Genomic DNA, 19,990 nt, shown 5'->3' on the forward strand with positions numbered 1-19,990 from the left:
CTGTTAAACCACCGGAGAGTTGCTTCAGCAGTGAGTTTAGGGTCACCGTCCCGTTGGACAGTGGAGCTCCGCCTCAGTCTTAAATCTCTGCAAGACTCAAACATGTTTCCCTCAAACAATTCTCTCTATTTTGGTCCATCCATGTTTTGTTCAACTCTGACCAGTTTCCCAGTCCATACTAACGAAAAACATCTCCACAGCATGATGCTGCCACCACCGTGCTTCACTGTAGGGATAGTGTTCCCTGCATGATCAAAGGTGTTGGGGTTTGTAGGAGACATGGTATTGTCCTCGATGACCGAAAAGTTAAAGTTTAGGCTCATCTGATTCATCTATTTGGGAAAATGTTTTACTTTAATCAGTCAAGTCTTAAATCAACTTTTTTTCCTGGCCTCTCTGTGCAGTATGCAGCTGGTAGGGCTCTATAAGCTCCCATCTCTGAGGAAGAGCTGCCCAAACATTTAAGTTGTCTTTGGTTGCTTCTCTGATTAATGTCCTCTTTGTCCACTATTCAGTTTATACATATTTTGTAAAGATTTATTGCTTACAAATAAGTATAAAGCCTATTTAAATGCTGTAAGGCAACAAAACAAGGATTATTAAAGGAATTAACATTTTTGCGATCCATTGAACATTTCTCTTGTTCTTCAGCAGGTGGGCTTACGTTACATCACAGAATTGCTTTATCCTATATTCTACCCATCACTGCTGCAGACTGAGAGAACAGCTGTCTGACCTACAACATGTAACACTCCCACTCATAACCACAGAGCATACTTTGGACATAGATGGACGCCCGTGCTGAGTGCTCGCCGTGAGTGTTCAGGGCCTTGCACGTGTACTCCCCCTCATCAGCCAGGTCCACAGCTGTGAAAGTCAGGATGCCATTTCTTATCACAGCTCTGGGAATCATTCTGTTCCCAGGGCCTCCTGTAACACATATTTGCATTTTGTCAGATTTATTTTTTATTCGTCATAGAGTTTATTTGTAGCTTTACAAATTAGTTTGTACAAAACAAAACTATGTTTTTATTCCAATGACAGAATATATCTCAACAAGGTCTGCAGGAAACTACAAAACAGAAACATTGGGTGGTCGTACCAATCCATTCAATGGATGGCGTTGGGTTTCCAGTCACTGAGCACCGAAGCTCAGCTCGATGGCCCTGCTGGACATTTAACACTGAGGGGGTGATGGTGGCGATGGGCTGGACCCCCTCCACAGCTGCAGAAGGAGGCATGGCAGTCAAACAGAGCTCTAATGTGGAGACATCTCAGAGAAATAAAGCAGGACAACGCAGGATGGATTCAGTGTAGAGGTAAAGCAGAAAGTGATACCTTGTCAGCAGTGTAGCATCAGCACCACTGTATCATTGTAAGTTGTGGGAATGATTTTAAACTTTGGGAACTGACTGTTCTGAGAGCTGCCGCCTTTAAACGTGGCAGCCAGACACTCAACACAGACAAAACAGACGAGAAAAGGGAGGCAGGCATCACCATTACCCCTGGGCATATTATGTTTTCAGTCATTTAGCTTGGTTCTATCCAACCCAATATCTCAAAGAAACAGAGCAAAAATATTTTGGGTTTTTTCGGTACAGAGGGAGGAACGTGTAGAGGAAAATGTCTGGGACAGTTAATCTGAACTGAGCACTGACTCTTCAGTTAATAAACACTCCAGGTTGTAAAGAGGATTTGTTGTTCTTTAAATAAAAACTTGGCAGATGTGACACAGAGCAATAAAAGTTATTAAAAATACTTTAAAGGTGTTTAATGGCGTTTTCAACTTCTAATGTTAGAAAGTGGAAAAGAATCTTCAAGTGCTGACACATAAAGAGGTTCTGTTTGCTAAAGACTCGACTTCAGAGGAATAGTTCAGACATTTTAAATTGAGGTGTAGGATTCTGAACAATTACTAACCAACCTGTTGCTGATAGTTCTTTGGATGACTTCGGTTTGATGAAACTTTGCGTCCGACAGAGCTGATGAGTTCACTCCAGACTGAGTGTGGTCAAAACCAAGACCAAACGGACCGGAGCCATTTTAAGATGGCAGCAAGTTCCTATGTTTCATAGCTGTTAATGTGTCAGACTTTTACACCATTGTCACATTTTTTATTATACACCAACATTTACCTTTAATGTTATGGCTATTTATATCCTCCAAATCATCCATCCATCCATCCATCCATCCATTTTCTTTACCCGCTTGTTCCATTTTGGGTCACGGGGGTCGCTGGTGCCCATGTCCAGCAATCACTGTGCGAGGGGCGGGGTACACCCTGGACGGGTCGCAAGTCCATCACAGGGACACATAGAGACGAACAAACATTCACTCTCTCATTCACACCTAGGGACAATTTAGAGTTACCAATCAGCCTAACATGCATGTTTTTGGACTGTGGGAGGAAACCGGAGTACCTGGAGAAAACCCACGCATGCACGGAGAGAACATGCAAACTCCACCCAGAAGGCCCCTGGACCGGGGTTTGAACCAGGGACCTGCTCGCTGAGAGGCAGCAGCTCTACCAGTTGCGTCACCGTGCTGCCTCCTCCAAATCAATTCAATTCAATTTATTTATATAGTGCCAAGTCACAACAGAAGCCATCTCAGGGCACTGAACAGAAACAGCAGCTGCAGTAAGTTGTAGTTGTAGTAAATATTTTTCTGCTGGAATAAATGTGTAACACAAACCTGATGGTAGTGGAAAGGTTTATACAATGAAGTTTGCATGAACTGCTATGAAATTTTGAACTTTGTTGTATGACAGCTAAGTGGGTCTTCTAGGATTACTCATAATTTGCTTGTCAGCACAGGTTGTTCACAGCCTCTCCAATGACGTCCACTTCAAAATGTCCGAACTATTACTTTAAAGAAAAAAGAACATTTGTGCTCACCGTTCCATTCTTATCTGAGTGACAGGAGTTTTGTGTTAATGCTGGTAATATATCATCTGCTTCAGGGATTCTTTCCTGTGGTGTTCCACTGGGCTTGATTCTTGGACACTTTCTATTTTCACTGTATTTGCTCCCTTTGGGGTCTATTCTGAGGAATTATGGGCTTTATTTTCATTGTTATGCTGATGATTGTCAGATTTGTCTGCCCTTAAAACCCAATAGTTCTTGCTCCATTCAGCCTCTGTTAAATTGTCTTGATGACAGTAATTCATGGATGGCTTCAATTTGTTTGTTTTAATGATCAGAAAACTGAAGTTATTGTGTTTAGCCCTAGCTTTATTGCTGTCACTGTTCTGTAAACCTTGACTCTGTTGAGCCATATTTTAAGCAGTCTGTTACTCATCTCAGGATGGTTTTAGACTCTGACTCTGTTTAATTAACAGATGAACTCTGTTCTGCAGAAAAGTTTCTTCCAATGAAGACGGACAGCTTAAATCAGTGTTGACCAGCTCTGACCTTGAAAAAATAGTCCATGCATTTGTTACAACCCGACTTGATTACTGTGATACTCCTTATGTTGGGTCAGTCAGGTCTCCCTTTCACGTCTCCAGCTTGTCCAAAATGCTGCAGCTCAGCTATTAACAGGATCTAGTAGGTTTGAGAATATTTCACCAGTTCTGTCCTCCCTTCACTGGCTCCCTTTATGTATCAGAATAGATTTTAAAATTCTCCTGTTGACCTTTAAGTGCCTAAATGACCTTGCACTCTCATACCTCTCTGACCTATTTCAACCTTATGTTCCTTCTTGGTGCTGAGATCATCTGATCATCTGATTTTGGTTGAAGCTCAGAGGAGATCAGGTTTTTTCAGTCGTGGGCCCTAAACTTTGGAACAACCTGCCCCCCAACATTAGACAAACCACTTCACTTCCTGTTTTTAAATCTCTTATAAAAACACACCTGTTTTCAAAAAAGTCCATGCTCAATAATTCAAACACCCGTTTTCATTAACTTGTAACACAGTGTGATTTGATTTAGTATTTTATTGTTTTGTTTATTATGTTTTATGCTTTTAATTAATTTTTGTTATTTTTTCTTCTTTAAATTACTGCCATTGATTTTTATTGTTAAGCACTTTGGTAACAGCTGCTGCTTTTAAATATGCTTTATAAATAAAACTGACTTGACTTTCGAAAGATGGCCATCAAAGTATTTCTTAGAGTCCATGAGCTAAATGCTAACATCAGTTTCACGTTTTTAAAGAAATGTACTGAAAACAGGTTTTAAATTTGAGCTTCTGATGAAAGTTGTGGTTTTACAAAACTAATCATTTATTTTAAGCCATATGGATAAAATTACACAAACAAATCAAGCTGATAATAAAGTTGAGCTTATGGTGCTGTTAGAGGGAAAGACATCCTTCACTTTTTGACCTCATCAAACTTTTTTCTGTCATTTGTAGCAGATGTGTTTTCTGGATGGTTGAGTTTGTTTTGTTTTTGTGTTATTGTTGATTCAGTTTGTTTGTCTCCTGGTTTTCAGTCTGTTGTCAGCCCTTCATTCTGTCCATCTCCTGAATGTTCCCCGAGTGTCCATTGCACCGTTATTTCTTTTTAGCTCGTTTTGTCTGCATCCTTGGGTTGTTTATCACAAAACCTGACAAGATGAGGCAAATATTACAGCTGTGAAGCTGTTTTAATTCAGTTCTGCAAACTAAGAATAGCCTAATTGCACTAAACTGTCTTTTGCAATTCAGTATTTTATTTTTCCAGCAATGTTCAGTCAGGCCATCTGGATGGTTTCAAACAATCCAGATGACCTGACTGAACATTGCTGGATTTTTACCTGGATTATTGAGCATGAACTTTGATGTTTTATTTTTCCTTTCAATATAGTTCACATTTCATCCATTGTCAGTTAACTGAATCGACAATAGATGGCAATACATTATGAAATACATGTGATATTAACACACTCCTTTCTGCAAATAAAAGTGTGGAGACGCTCTGCTTGGCACACGGTGTAAAGGTTGGGATGTATTAAGCACAGTTATGATGTTTGAAGCCCAGCATGTTTCCTTCAGAGATAAAGGACAGCGCAGAAGACAAAGCAGAAGAAATGACATTTGCTGAATGTGGAAATTCATTATAAAAAACATTCAAGTGCTCATTTGAATGATTTTCTAAAATATTGCACTTTTAACCTGCCTCTGTTCTGAAGCTTAACTTTTATTTATAGCCTCGAGTCTGTGAGGTCTATTTTTACAGCAGTGTCTATATTTAGTGTAAAACAAAGAGTGATCTTTTACAAAGATGCAAAGAAGACATTCAGGAAAAGGTGACCAAAAGAAAGAACATGCATCTGTTCCTGCAGTGATGGACCCCCATGAACCCCAAGAGTAAGGTGGGACCCACTGATGCTCATGTACAGATTTGACTCTCAAAAAAAACACAAAGAGACTTTTTTAGCCTAAAATGACTGTGATGTTTGGTGCAATTCCAATAGACAGAACATGGGCATCAGCAGCCCCCCACCCCCACCCCAGTGTATCCATGCTGTAGAAGATGAGTGCAAGCATAACAGAGAGGGAGAGACGGGTCCGACCACGGAGCCCAGCAGAGAGGAAACCATGCGGACTTACGCTTTCTGTGTCCTTCAAACATTTCATAGGCTGTGTAAAACATCTGAGTCTGAGAGGCCTCTGGAGATGGAGGGAGGTGGGGATGGGGGGGACAAGTAAACTGACAGGTCAGCTCTTCCACATCAGCAGCAGTAGTACCTCCTATCTCCCCCAGAGAGACTTACAGAACAGCCTTCTCTGCAGCTGGGCCACCGTAGTTTTATCACACACAGGAAAACATGCTGACAATCCTAAACCTGAGTTCATCTGACGTCACGCTGACGTTCAGGCAACACAGCAAACGCAGTACCGTTGAATTCATCATTTCAATGCTTTAAATTTTCACACTTACCTGATAAATGCACAAAAAAACAAAGTGCACTTGATGCATTGGTGAAATAAAGTTATGCTAGTTTCAAAGCTAGAACAGACACGAGCACGATACATTCATGGCTTTAAACATCAAGACGGACAAACACACACGTGCACGGACTGCGAGTGCTCCAGCAGCACGCTGTTTGCAGAGCAGCTCCATGTTAGACATGCAGGTTAGTAGCAGAAACTGCTTCAGACATTAAACTAAATGTAATTTTCTTAACTGTTAAAACTGAACGTACAGCTTGTGGAAATGAACAGGTAAACACCCTTCCCATAAATTTAGAAATCACTTTAGTTTCATATTTTAATTCTTCTTTTTTAAACAAAACATTTTCACAGTTGGGATAAATACATTACAATGTGAAGTGGACATCACACCACTTTGGTGTTGATCAAACAACATTTTAAAGAAAGAATTTAGTAAGAAATTTACATTTGCAATCAAAAAGCACTTAAATCAATTAAAAAACACCAAACAGTTGTGATGATAAACAAAACAGTTAAAAATGTGACCAGTTTTCTATGAAATATAGAGACATATATTATTACAAATGCACTAAATATAAAGTTTACATCATGCAGGATATTTGCATCCACCAAAAGAAATAAAGAAAAGTCAACATTTCTGGTCAAATATAATAACATATACGGGTAAAACAAACTTAAGGATAAGGATTGCTTTTGTTTCCAAGTATTAAGGCTAAACAGTTTGAAGTTGAAATGTCAAGAGAGGCTAAATGTTGAGATAAAAATTTAGTGTTTCAAGAAGAAGCACGAGTAGTGAACCTTGTGGTGCTCCTGAACCTGACTCTGTTTGTAATTAACATTTTAGCTCAAGGCTATTGATGCATTTTACAGACTCTGCTCCAAAATGATGATGCATTTGTTTGAACCAGCCATAGGTGTGGAGAATTAGTCAGAAATCACAGAATTTCTGTCAGTCCTTCACAATAAAAGCCTCAACATACTGAGTGCTAACTTAAAAATATTCCTAGATCTTCTGAATTTGATCAAATTAGTTTCTAATATTGTTGTCCTCCAGTAAAATGTACAACAGCAAAAATATAAAAAAAATTAAAAAAAACTCTAGAAATTTTGGGAACTTACTGACAGGTTGTGTACTACGACGGAGTACTAGGGCCACGCTAAGAAAATAAAAAAATATGAGAAAATAGTCATAATATTATGAGAATAAACTCGTAATATGTTCCTGGGTCAACTCGCCCCTGCTGTGGACAGCCTCCACTGAGTCACTGTGTTTATGAAGTAGATCCACGATCACTTTTGGGTCAGTGTGTGTGAAATATGCCTCCATCCACATTATGTGACGACTAAATCCATCAATGCAGCCATTAACTGCAATGCCATACAGCTTCAGTTTATCATAAGAATCAATATGCCACAGTGAGTTGGGCCCCTGCTATTGCACTGATGACGTCAACATTCATCATTTTACCGCAGTTGTAAGATTGATTTTTCATGTCTGAGTTCTGATAATATGTATATAACTTTATTCTCATAATATTATTACTTTATTCTCGTATTGTTTCTACTTTATTCTGGTAATACTACGACTTTATTCTCGTATTATTTCAACTTTATTCTCGTAATATTATGACTTTATTGTCATAAAACTTTATTCTCAAAATTTCATGACTTTTTTCCCATAATGTAATTTATTTTTCTTAGTGTTGCCCTAATACTCTGTCGTAGTGTACAGCTCCAGATGTAAATTATAAAACATGTTAGATTATCTTTTTTTACTGAAAGCTTTTCTAAATATTAAAATCCCTACAAAACATTTTCCTACCTCTGTGCCAAAGATGGTTTGGTGTTTGATTCCCCATTAAATCTCAAACAGCCGTTTTATTTCCATCATTTTCACTTTATGTTTAAAACACTATGACCAGGAGCTGCAGTAGCTTGGTAGTCAGTGCTGTGGTTTTGTAATCCTGAGGTTGAGGGTTCAAGCCCAGGTTGCATTAATTCAGTTTATTTACAACATAAGTCATCTCAGGGCACTGAACAGAACCATTCATATATAAAAAGCCAATGAATAAAACCCAACATTTTTCAGTCAGGTCATCTGGACAGTTTCTTTTTTTTTTTTTTGTGCTGAAACGTTCCGCATTCGATCCGGAGGGCTTCATCAGTCAAGGAAACGCACAACAAAACTGATTCTTCCCCCAACAGCTTACTCCAAAGTGGAACAAAGCTGACTGAAAAATGTTGGATTATATACCTGGATTATTGAGCATGGACTTTGTTGTTCAATGAATAAAAGTTCTCTAAGGAAGAATCAGCAAGGGCAACCGGTGTAAAATAAATTGCCAAATCTTTCATGCGAGTTCGCTCGCTGTGTTGACCCCTGAAGAGGGAGCAGCCGAAAAAACTTACCTTTTTTAAAATACTAGGACTATTTTCATTTAAGCTTTCATCTCAACACTTTAACTTTAATAGTGAAACTTGGAAACAAAAACAAAAAATTCCCCTCTTGAATATTTTTTCTGAGTGACCCTGATAAGCTGTCATAGATGCACAAGACTTCAGTCAATTTTAAAATAAAACACTCAAGTAACAATGACAAAGTGTTCATGATAAACATTTAACAACTGTGGCTAATTATCAACATAATACAGAATAAAACTCCCTCACCCCACATTTCTTACTGCAATTAAAATCAAAACCAAAATATTTTGAGCACTTAAATTTGAAAAATAAAAACTACAGTTATAAAGACATGACATTGCAGCAGAGTGAGCACATGTGTAAAGGGAGTTTAACTAGCTGCTTGGCTCTTAGCACCATTTTGTTCATCGTTTGCCATCAGGTCACGATGGAAGTAAAACAACAAGCAGTCGTTTCAGAAAGGACAACTGGAAGAAATGATACACAAAAACAAACAAAAAAAATGTTGTGGGGGTTTCCTCCGATGCCTTGCTTGATAGCCGGTCACACGCAGTACTCGTTAAGGCGTTCACGCTCCGTCTCATGGCTGCACACCACGCTCAGGCAGGAGGAGCCCAGGAGCCCAGAGTTAAGAGCATACACCAGAATCCAGCGCCCGGAGTGTGAAATGTTTGGCAGCATTAAGGCAAAGACCGATCAGCTCACGAGAACCACCACCGATGAAATCATCCCGTGTGAAAAATAAAAACCTGTTGCAGCTTCAGCACCGTGTTGGCAGAAAGCTTCACGTGTAAATCACATGTCTGAAAGACGGGTGATTTGGCCTTTCAGTGCCTTTTAGTTCAATTTAAAACTGCTTACTAGATCCCATATGTTGTGGAAATTTAGATTAGTGTCCTATAATTTTAGTTGTTCCCAAACCCACAAGCTGTATTTCTTCATTTCAAAGTCCAGGAAATTCATGTAAAAAGAGACAAAACAACCAGTAAAATAAAGGAGCAAAGAAAAGAGCTGGACTGGCAGTATGATGGTGAGAAGGCAAAAAGCACCCGCAGTTAAACTTGCAATCTTACAGTGCTAACCCAGACGTGAGCATTTAGAGCAGACAGTAAGAAATGCACTAAAACAGACAGACATGCGCCATTTCATGCTGGGGAGGGGGGTAATAGCCAGAGCTGGGATGGTAGCAGGTGGGATGGTGGTGGTGGGGAGTGGAATTCTGTGCCAAGGATCACAAACCTGGCACGTAGAGGATGGCAGTGCTCTCATCCATGGCGAACATGTTGGAGCCTGTGCAAACGTAGATGCCCGCATCCTCAGGCTGGACGTTCTGAATTGTCAGGATGCCGTTGAAGTCTGTGGCCCGGTTGGGAAGTCTCCCGATACCCTTCCGGGTCCACACCAGGGTGTAGGCTGGTGACTGTGCAGGGGAGAGCCGATAAGGAACAGAAATAACAGAAGGGGGTAAAACAGTTTTAGCATGGATAAGAAAGACAAGGTCCTTCTTGATCATGTGATCAGCTGGTTTTGGTTGTCAGCAGCAAACTGGTTGATCCACTCTGAGAAGGTGCTATTTATAAGACTGAGCTGAATACAGCACCTCAGACTGAGGAAGTCTTTCGGATGAAAGATGAAACGTTTCTACATTTTTGTTGTTGTTTTGCTTTGTTTTGGTTTTGAATGTCCGGAGGACCAGATTTAACTTTTTTTAGATAAGAAAGACAGTTACAGCCTGTATGTAAATGCTAGTTAATTTAGGTACACTGGATTAAGACCCTGCTATGCTCTGTAAAATGTGGCTGGATCAAAGCAAATTTGGAAAGCTAGGCTTGAGGCAAGTGTGTCCCGTCCTGCTTCAAATTCTCAATAACTAAGACATGCCAGTGTGTGGGCCTGCAGTTATGGATACGCTGCCACTACGCTCTCCTATCCTCCATCAAGGACTTTGATATGTAGCTGGAACAGCAATAAAACATCACAACCATGCTACAAAATTTTGCGCATGCTCAAAATCATATTGGACCTATCATGTGCAACTGGGAGTCCACTTTGTTCCTAATATGTGCCTAAAAACCTCACCAAGACCTTGCAAAGAACATCCACATTTGTTGCTGATTTGTTTTTTGTTGCAAGGTTGTCATCCAGTGGAAAGAGGGCTCGACACAGGCAGAAAACACCAACCAACTGGACGTGGGTCCAAACAGGATCAAACCCTTCCATCAACAACAATCAATCAATCAACCTTTATTTATACAGGTAAATCCCATTGAGCCTCGAGGACTCATTTACAAGAGAGACCTGATTTCAACAAAGAAAGATGACAACAATGGACAACAGCAACAACAATAAGCAGTTATAAAAACTCATACTACAGTTTTTTTTTTTAACAAATAGGATGGCTAAAAGGAAAAAGGTAACAAAACAAAAAACAGCTAGATTCCAAGACAAATGTAGAAAACTAAAAACAGGAACATGTCTGCATTGGACCCTGCCAGGAGTCCAACAGATTCTTAAAGCCACTTAGAGAGGTCAAGGTCGAGAGCTTCAAATCTTTTTGTAAGATATTCCAGGAAACAGGAGCGGAGTAGGAGAAGGCCCTTTTGCCTAGTTCAGTCCTCACTGAGGGAACACTGCAGGTAATAATGTCCTGAGAGCGCACTCCGTAGCTGCACTCACGCAGAGACATGTAGGAGGAGATGTATGAAGGCAGCAGACCAAGAAGTGATTTAAAGATGAAAATGTACCAGTGAGAGAGTCTGCGTGAAGTTAATGATGTCCAGTTAACCAGTGAATACAGGGTGCAGTGGTGGGTACGATAATCACAGCCAGTTATGAATCTTAGTGCACCATGATAGACAGCATCCAACATCTGCAGGGTTCTTGTAGGAGCGTTCATGTAAATAATATCACCAAAATCAATTGAGGGAAGGAAAGTCACAGATACAAGGCGTTTTCTAGCATTCAGGGTTAGACAGGATTTGTTTCTGAAAAAGAAACCCAGTTTAACTTTCAGTTTCTTTACCAAGTTTTCCACATGGAGCTTAAAAGAAAGATGTGAGTCGACCAAGATACCCAAATATTTATAGGAATCAACAAACTCAATGGGGACACCATTTGAGGATAAAATCGGAGGAAGAACTGCTGGGACCAACTTCCTATTTGAAAAAAGCATCCCTTTGGTTTTTTCGGCATTTAGGACAAGTTTGAGGCGGAACAAATCTGTCTGGATGATGTTAAATGCAGATTTCAAAAGCTGGAAAGCCTTAGCAACTGTTTTAGCTCGACAATAAACAACTGTGTCGTCAGCATAGAAATGTATGGATGCATTAGGGATGTTTTTGCCTACATTATGTATGTAGATTGTAAAGAGGGTGGGTCCTAAGACTGAGCCTTGTGGTACACCATTGTTGAATGTTAAATAACTGGAGGAAGTACCATTATGTTGAACACATTGCCTCCGGTCTGAAAGATAGTTAGAGAACCAACCAATGGTGTGATCTGAGAAACCAATTTCTGAGAGTTTATGACACAAGATGTTATGATCCACAGTGTCAAAAGCTTTAGACAGGTCTAAGAAAAGTGCAGCACAATAATCCTTAGCATCCAGTGCTTCAACAACGTCATTAAGAACCTTCAGTGAAGCAGTGGTTGTGCTGTGTTGTTTCCTGAAACCAGATTGATGTGGAGGCAAGATGTTAAATGAGTCCAGGTAATTTTTGATTTGAGAGTTTATCAGTTTTTCTAGAACCTTGGCTAAAATGCAGAGTTTAGAGATTGGTCGATAGTTGTTCAGTGAGGTGGGGTCTCCTCCCTTCAGCAAAGGAAGAACAAAGGCTGTTTTCCAAGTGTCTGGGATGGAGTTTTGTCTCATGGAGAGATTGAAGATGTGGGTCACAGGGACTGTGACGATATGAGCAGCCAGCCTTAAGAAATAAGGTGGAAGTTCATCTGGACCTGCAGATTTTTTAGGATCAAGATCTTTTAACAGTTTATTGACCTCACTGACTGCGAATGGAGAAAAAGAGAAGGTGTGATTAACTGAGGATTGACTTGTAGGAGGGATTTGATTTGATTTGATTTGAACAAGAACTTACCTTGCTCTTTGCAGTACAGATGAAATTGACTGTGGAGCCGACCCTCATGATCTGAGATTTAGGCTCCTCCACTGTGACCTCAATGGGTTTAGTTGGCCCACCTGGAGAAATTAAGATAAATGTTCAGAAACAGATCATTACAGAAGGAAACTTATTTTTAAAGAGTGATTTAGTGGTAATCAAGAAAACCATCATTTCAATAAAAGGCTAAATGATTGGTTTGTAAAGATTTTGTAAAGCATCACAGTCTAGTCCACTGGAATGCAATGATTTACAAATATCATAAACCCATATTTTATTCACAAAACAAAAAGTCACTCAAGTGGGAAGACTTTAAGTACCAACAAAATGAAACAAAAATCAAATGTATGCATGTTTGCTTACCACCCTAACATACTATTCAAATTTCAAAGGGGAATCCAGAACAGCACCAACATATTGTACTTTTGGCACTTGTTATGCTGCACATGGACCATGAAATTTTAATTGCAATGACCTTACAAGCTTCACATATAACTGCATCATCAGCATACATCTGAAAAGCTGTATCAAAGCAGGGTTTCAACAAAAAGAACAGGGTCAAAGAACTGAGCCTTGTGGTACACCTGCATTAATTTTGGAGCCAGCATGGATCAGACTGGAGGAACAGAGAGTGACTTCATGTATTGAATGTCAATCTGAAGTGACAGAAACTTTTTCCTCTTAATGACATAACCAGCAGATTGTTAATGTTAACACTTTATACTGAAGGCTTCAAACAATGAGAGATCTACTGAAATGTTTCTGTTGACTTTCTAAAATATTTACCAGGGCATCTCAGAACAACAGTTTGCCACCATTAAACTCTGTCTGGACCTAAACAAACTATAAAAAACTGATAAAGCTTTGCTGTGCACAGTTTGCTACAGTGTTGTAAATGTAGAACTGTAGGGGAACTAACAGAGAACTGTTTGGTCTGAAAATGCCTGATGCCTGTGGGGGGGAGGAGACCCTGGCTGTCAATATGAGAGCAGCATTCACAGTCACCTGTGATGATAATCTCAGCATGGCTCTTGTTGGTGCTGCGCTGGTCCATGCAGGTGCAGACGTAGACACCGGCATCACTCGGCTGGATGCTGGTGAAGTACAGTTCTGCTCCTGCACACACAGACGAGGACGGCGCTATTTGAGCATTCAAATCCCTACGAAACAATTTACGGAGCATATTTCAAGCAGGTCTTTCAGCACCTTGCTTGAGTCTTTCAGCACTATTAGAGATGGGTTGTCCATCCAGTCTGGACCAGTAGTAAAAGTGTGGAGGAGACCCAGAAACCTGACAGCGCAGAGTAACAGAGCTGCCCTGGGTCGCTTTGAAGCTCTCTGGATAGACCTTTACCACCAGGGAGGCTGCAGCTGCAAAATGCAAAGATCATAAACAAAGAAACTATGAACATTTCACAAAAACTTTTAGATCAATTCTAAATGGAGTCACAATTTATCCTCCTGATTGTTTTTCTCAATTCATCAGTAATTTAGCTGTGTGTTCAGTGCAACGTTACCATCTTTTGGTTGACATTTTTCTCTCCGCTGAGGGTTGCCAACATATCCAAGAGCACAACTAATGATAAAAATACACACAAAGAAGTTTTTATCTTTGAAAAACTTTTACTGTAGTCCATGTTGTTGCTGATCTTTCGTGCAATTCTTTCCTACATGTGCCACCACGACTTGTCAGGAGACAGAGCTGCCTTACCGTTCACAGTACTGGCCAGTGTAGCCAGGCTGGCAGGCCGTACACTGATAGTCTCCATTACCAAGGCTCTCGCAGGTGGGAGAGAACCTGTAAACAAGATAAAGGTTTAAAGAAAATTAAAGGACAAAAAGCTAAAGTCTATCTCAAATATTAGGTTTAATACCATGAATTTTTGGATTAATTGAAGGACAAAGTTTATAAATATGCATTCACTTAAATGGACGTACAGTAAAAAGTTAAAGACAGCGTAAAATTATTTCTTCAAATAAAGGGACATGTAGATATAAATTTAAATGGGAGGAAAACGAGTCCTGAATTCGTAACAAAAACTAAAAGCTCAAGAGCTTTTCTGTAACAGAGGCGCAGCACATAGATCAGAGCTGTCTTGTACTATAACTGGAGGTGGAATGTGAGCTCTTGGTATGTGTGCCAACACTTACTGGTTGTCTGGGTCAGTGTGAGGACAGGCACATGGCTGGCAGTCCACTGGAGTTCCAGCAGTTGGGTCGCCAAAGAAGCCAGAGGCGCACTGCTCACAGAACTCACCATGCGTGTTGTGCAGGCAGCTCTGGAAATAGACACACACATGCCTTTAACACATGTATCCATCAGAGCACTGTATTCTAGAGAGAAGTCACGTGCTGGTCCTGCGCTCCTTACCGTGCAGATGCCAGTCTCAGGGTGGCAAGTGTCCGAGTGGCCGTTGCATTCACAGAGCTCACAGTGACCCAGGTACAAACCTCCTCCTGTACGAGTGTATCCAGGTGCACAGTCCTAAAAATAACATCTACTGATTTAGACACTAGTACATCTATTTCATACAGAAAATAATGTGCACATTGACCTAATGTGTTTTGCATCCTTTTACACCTGCAGCCAGCACTTAACTGGGCGGTGACTGTTGGAGATAAGCTGGCAACGCAAAACTGAGAGAAAATGAGTACATTTTCAGTTGTATATATACTGTGGTATATATATATATATATATATATATATATATATATATATATATAATAAACTACTACTTACTATACTACTTACTACTTGCACTACTATTCCTACTTGGCGTTTTTTCACTTATCGCTGGTCTTTGGGGTACGGATCCCCCGTGATAAACGAGAGACTACTGTATTAATATTTTTCATCTGACAGGATGTTTTTTCTCATAAGGCTCTTTCAGCCTCTGTGACTCATGCAAGGACGTTGTGAGCCCTGCAAAGACTTCTCATGAATGTTGTTTGCCAACTAGTTGCAGCTCAGTCAGACACCACCATTACTGGACACTGACAAATGAAAGGTGTTCATAAACGTTCTAAGCAAGTAGAAGCCTTAGTCCACACAACTTCAATTTTTAAAAACTATTTACAAACATAGAGAACTAAATAGTCATTCCTCTCTATATCATGCTTTACTTCTTGCAACTTCACTCTATCATGGATTTTTAAACCTGTTTTTTTAATATTGTGTGTACTGTACATTCATCTCATCGTCATCGCCAAAGTGTTTAAGAGCATATGAAGTGTTTATGAGAGTGGGAAAGGTTTGTAAAGCCTTAATATATATATAAATAATAAAATAAATATAACGCCGCTACTTCTCAGATTTTCACCTACCACAGGAGTCTCTGGAACGTAACCCCTGCGATAGTTGAGGGATCACTGTATGAAAAAAATGTAATTACCTGGCAGGAGAGTCCGTGGTACCCGGGTGGGCATCGGCACTGTTCCACCTCGAGTGCCTGTGCCAAGCCGCTGTAGTTGGGCACGGCAATGTCCATGCTGATGTCATGGACGCTGGAGGAGCGCATCTCAGTGGAGTAGGAAGCTCGAATCAGGATATCATCGAGATCAGCCAGAACCATCATCAGGTGCTCTCGAGTGGCCGGCATGCCGTCAGGCCGCTGCCAGTGTTCCTGTAAAACACAAAAACAACATGTGTTCTCAAATTCATAAAGGAACCAGGGTAAAACGCTCACTGGACACCTTGATTCAATCCCTGCTGTTGAGTCATACTCAGGGTGATTTAAAAAGTGATACAGGAGCTGTTCTGCTCACCTCTCTGAAGATGATCTCAAATTGTTTGCTCTCTCTGCTGCCTTGCTGCCTCCTCTGCCAAGTCTGACGGGCTACCAGGGTGATGTCGTTGCCCTACAGGAGCAACAAAGGAGGGGATGAGGAAGTCCAGCAAATCCACTCAGTCGGGACAGAAAGCATCACATCAGCTCGAGGTGAACTCACAATAATTTGGACGTCAGCATCTTCGAGTTGTGTTCCTCTTTGACTAGCCACGTAGGAAATGGTGTATTTAAGTTTCCCGCCATACGAACCAACCTGCAGGATGGAAAAGCATGTAGCTACAAATCAATGAAAGAGGTGATGTCGTGGAAGCTAGCATCATAAATACTGTCCAAGACTCAAACAAATTCACTTTCAAACCACATTTTGAGAAATAAATGTTTTTAATGATCATGCAAATAATAACACAAACATAAAAAGTTGTAATAATTTTAGCTATGAAGCAGAATTCCTGTTTAGAGCAAATGCAAAATTTTGCTATTTTTGTTCTTTACGTGATTTTTGTTGTTGTACTTCTTTAACAATACCCTTGAAAAGTTTTAATCCCAAATTTATATTTATAGAAAATATTATGTAAATAACCATATGAGACCCTAATGATTAGTTTTAGACCTATTGTCCTTGTTGAGGGTGATTAGATTTCAAGTTTTATTTTAAATATATGTATTTATTTATTTATTTTACTCATAAGTGATCAAAAAACATTTTTTTTTACTAATCTCAAACAGAGTAAATTCAAGTAAAACCTTGAGGCTCAAGAGAATAAAAGTTTCTGTCTATGGGGGTCGCCCAACATTTTAGGGGTGACCATTGCCCCCAGTTGGCCCCCTTTTGTGCTGTCCCTGAAGGATAATAAAGATTAAGAACAAGGTCTAAAACCTATCTGCAGCAATTGAACTGCTCCTAAAAATCCTGTCTTTAAAGTATAGAAACAAATCCATCACAAACTGACAACCCATGACTTCAGCTGATCATTTGCTTAAAGTCAGGTTTTCAGCAAATAGATCTTAAAACTATTGCTGGTGTCAAACTGTATTATCTTTAACATTTTTCATAGTTCAACAAATAAAGCACCTAAAAGTGTAATTTAAAATATTTCACAAGTTCATTCTTTGAGTTCAGGAGCTTTTTTGTGCCTGAATGATTCAAAGATCAGATTTCACAGGGTTTAATAAAATAAATCATTCTACTAAAAATGACCAAAAACTGTACTGTAGGTGAAAAAGCAATAGAAAAGTGAAATTCTCAAGACATACTGGTTATGACTAGTTTATAATAAAACAGGAACATCTGGCTGCTTGTGAGCAAATATGAAATTATGGCAATTTTTATTTATTTCAAAGTGGGGTTCTGTGGAAATATGATTAATTAATGTTAGCTGCAGGTAGCTCTTTAAATGGCCTCAGACAGGAAAACTACAGTTTCACTCTGACAAGACGGATCAACTAGCTCAAACTGACATTTTATCATTTAAAACAGCTCTAATCTCCAGATTTCATAACAGTTCATGCAAATGATTTTACAATCCTTCACACTGACATCGGTTTCTCAAGGCGTGACTTTACACAGAAATTTGTAGTTATATGCAGCAGCAGCAGCAGCAGCAAGCTGTAGCACATCCAATAGGGATATTGTAACATTTCTGCTGAAATAACTGTGTGAATAACCGATGGAGATGTAAAGATTTATTAAAAAACATTTGCTAAAGCTGCTACATTTCAAAGAAGTTTGACACTAGAATTTTATTACATTTTGTTATTAATAGTGTCCAGATTAGCTGCTAATATAATCATAAGTTCAATAATTATTACACCCTTCAATAGTGAAAATTATTCATCTGTATTAATAACCTTTCCTAAAAGGGCACAAATGGACTGCATGGAAACTGAAGGTCCCTGTTAACCTTTTATCAACTTCACACTAGAATGAAAAACTCCCAACACAACAGTCCCTCCCCAGCGTCCGGGGGCTGTTTAGGGAGGAGGAAAAGGGGAGACTCCAAACAACATAAAACTGGTCTCAAATTAAAACAAACATAGAGTTTAAAATGAACCAGAGGAAGAAATCAGCAATATTATAGTCCAGATTCATCACAGTGACCTTTCTTCCACCTAGATGTGCCCACACACCAAAGTGGAGGTGGGCACATTGTTTACAACATGCACGGAAGGATGGACGGTATTTCCAATTACCCCTTTGCTTTGCAATGGGAAGCAATGCAATGTGATAAGATGGCTTGTGATTTTTCTTTTTATTCAGATGTGAAATGAACAACAAAAAAATCAAATATCACTGGAGGACAGATGGTTCGGGAGAAGACAGGTGATGTAGAAACAGATGTCTGTCCTCCAAGCCCATCAGATGTTTGCGTGTCTCCACCTAAGAGTCTTTACATTTACCTGATCCCCCAAGAACTGCTTGGGGAGCTGCCAGTAGAGCACATCTTCCCGCTGCGAGCTGAAACCTTTGTAGACCAGAGCGTACTGAGAGGCAAAAGGTGGAAGGAGAGGCATCAGAGAATGAGCCACAGAGGCAGCAGGGATAAACTGTAAGCATGCAGATGGGCAAAGCAGACTGGAAAGTACCACATGGAGGAAACCTGACAGGTAAGATAGAGCCAGACTCTTTGACATGTTCTCAGATACAAACTCTCCCTCTGACATCTCACTGAGCTTGAACCAAAAGTAAAACAAGCACTCCTACAAGAGTTACAACCAGCTTTAAACCAAACAGAAGTCAAACAGGAGTCCACTGCCTGGACATAAAGGGATATTTATGCGTTCTGTGGAAACATCTGAAATAATTAAGATCCTACCTGTTGTAGATAGCTTCATGAATAACCTCAGTTTGGAGAAAATGGAGTTTAAGTCAGACAGGACCAACAAGCTAAGGGCAGTTATGCCTAAAGCAGATTATTCTGTCATCTTAAAAACAGCTCCAACTCAAGAATGTTGCAGTTATTATGCAAACACCACTTTATTAATTTTACCCATACCCTGTCATCACTTTCACATTGCTTGGTGATTCTATCAAACATATAATATTTTAGCTGAAAGTGCTCCCAGGATGCACCAAAGTACAACAGCTAACTAATATTATGACTATTTGCACTTGCATAAAGCAACCAAAAATATTTTTCCAATGAACCACAACAGTATTTTCTAGAATCAAGCTGTTTGAAGACACCATCAATACATTTAGATCTTGTTTGGCTTAGGATGAGACGTTAGCTCATCAATCTGGCTGAACTTAAAATTTAATTTCTTCTTCAGTCCTTTCAAAAAGCTATTTACAACAAGTAAGTCGTTAATTGTAGATGCTAAATGTAAAGTGGCTGTAGCTCAGGAAGAGCGGTTGGTTCCTAGTTGGAAAGTTGGTGGTTTGATTCCGCCTGCCACCACTGCCCGATTAGCATGGTAAGTACTGCTAATTCCTAATGAACTGATACAGTACCTTTATAAGACAGCACCATCAGCTTACACACAGTCTGTCTATCCTCCTAACACAGATGTTTTTATTGTAATATGGATGTTGTTCGATTAAGAAAAGAACAACAAACTGAACAAACCGGGTCATGCCAGGTAGCGGTTTAATATTAGATAATGTAGCATTCTTTTACACTGGCATGTCATTGTTGAGAAATACTTCTTTTATAAGACAAAACATTATTATTATTATTATTATTTTTAAAACGGGTACAAGTTTGGCTAGCCTGGAAAAGTCTTTTGCGTCTTTCTCCGTATTCTATGACTAAAATCACGACGGACGAGGTTCCAACTACTGAAA

At 39.7% G+C, this 19,990-nt stretch overlaps 1 protein-coding gene across 1 annotated transcript in view; it reads right to left on the minus strand.

Annotated features, from left to right (window-relative positions):
* hspg2 (heparan sulfate proteoglycan 2) overlaps positions 1-19,990 on the minus strand; it is a 209,281-nt gene that overhangs the window by 46,881 nt on the left and 142,410 nt on the right. The window contains exons 38-52 of the mRNA XM_037684663.1: positions 18,604-18,687; positions 16,367-16,459; positions 16,184-16,276; positions 15,811-16,041; positions 14,790-14,903; positions 14,570-14,697; positions 14,130-14,216; positions 13,936-13,994; positions 13,625-13,789; positions 13,424-13,534; positions 12,398-12,498; positions 9,543-9,723; positions 5,538-5,597; positions 1,103-1,225; positions 778-930 (exon numbers count right to left, since the gene is read on the minus strand). Coding sequence (XP_037540591.1) covers positions 778-930; positions 1,103-1,225; positions 5,538-5,597; positions 9,543-9,723; positions 12,398-12,498; positions 13,424-13,534; positions 13,625-13,789; positions 13,936-13,994; positions 14,130-14,216; positions 14,570-14,697; positions 14,790-14,903; positions 15,811-16,041; positions 16,184-16,276; positions 16,367-16,459; positions 18,604-18,687 — 1,783 coding nt within the window. The remainder of the gene's footprint in view (positions 1-777; positions 931-1,102; positions 1,226-5,537; positions 5,598-9,542; positions 9,724-12,397; positions 12,499-13,423; positions 13,535-13,624; positions 13,790-13,935; positions 13,995-14,129; positions 14,217-14,569; positions 14,698-14,789; positions 14,904-15,810; positions 16,042-16,183; positions 16,277-16,366; positions 16,460-18,603; positions 18,688-19,990) is intronic.

Source organism: Nematolebias whitei, chromosome 11 (assembly GCF_014905685.2).
Source record: "Nematolebias whitei isolate Nwh7 chromosome 11, NemWhi1, whole genome shotgun sequence".
NCBI classification, from domain to species: Eukaryota; Metazoa; Chordata; class Actinopteri; order Cyprinodontiformes; family Rivulidae; genus Nematolebias; species Nematolebias whitei.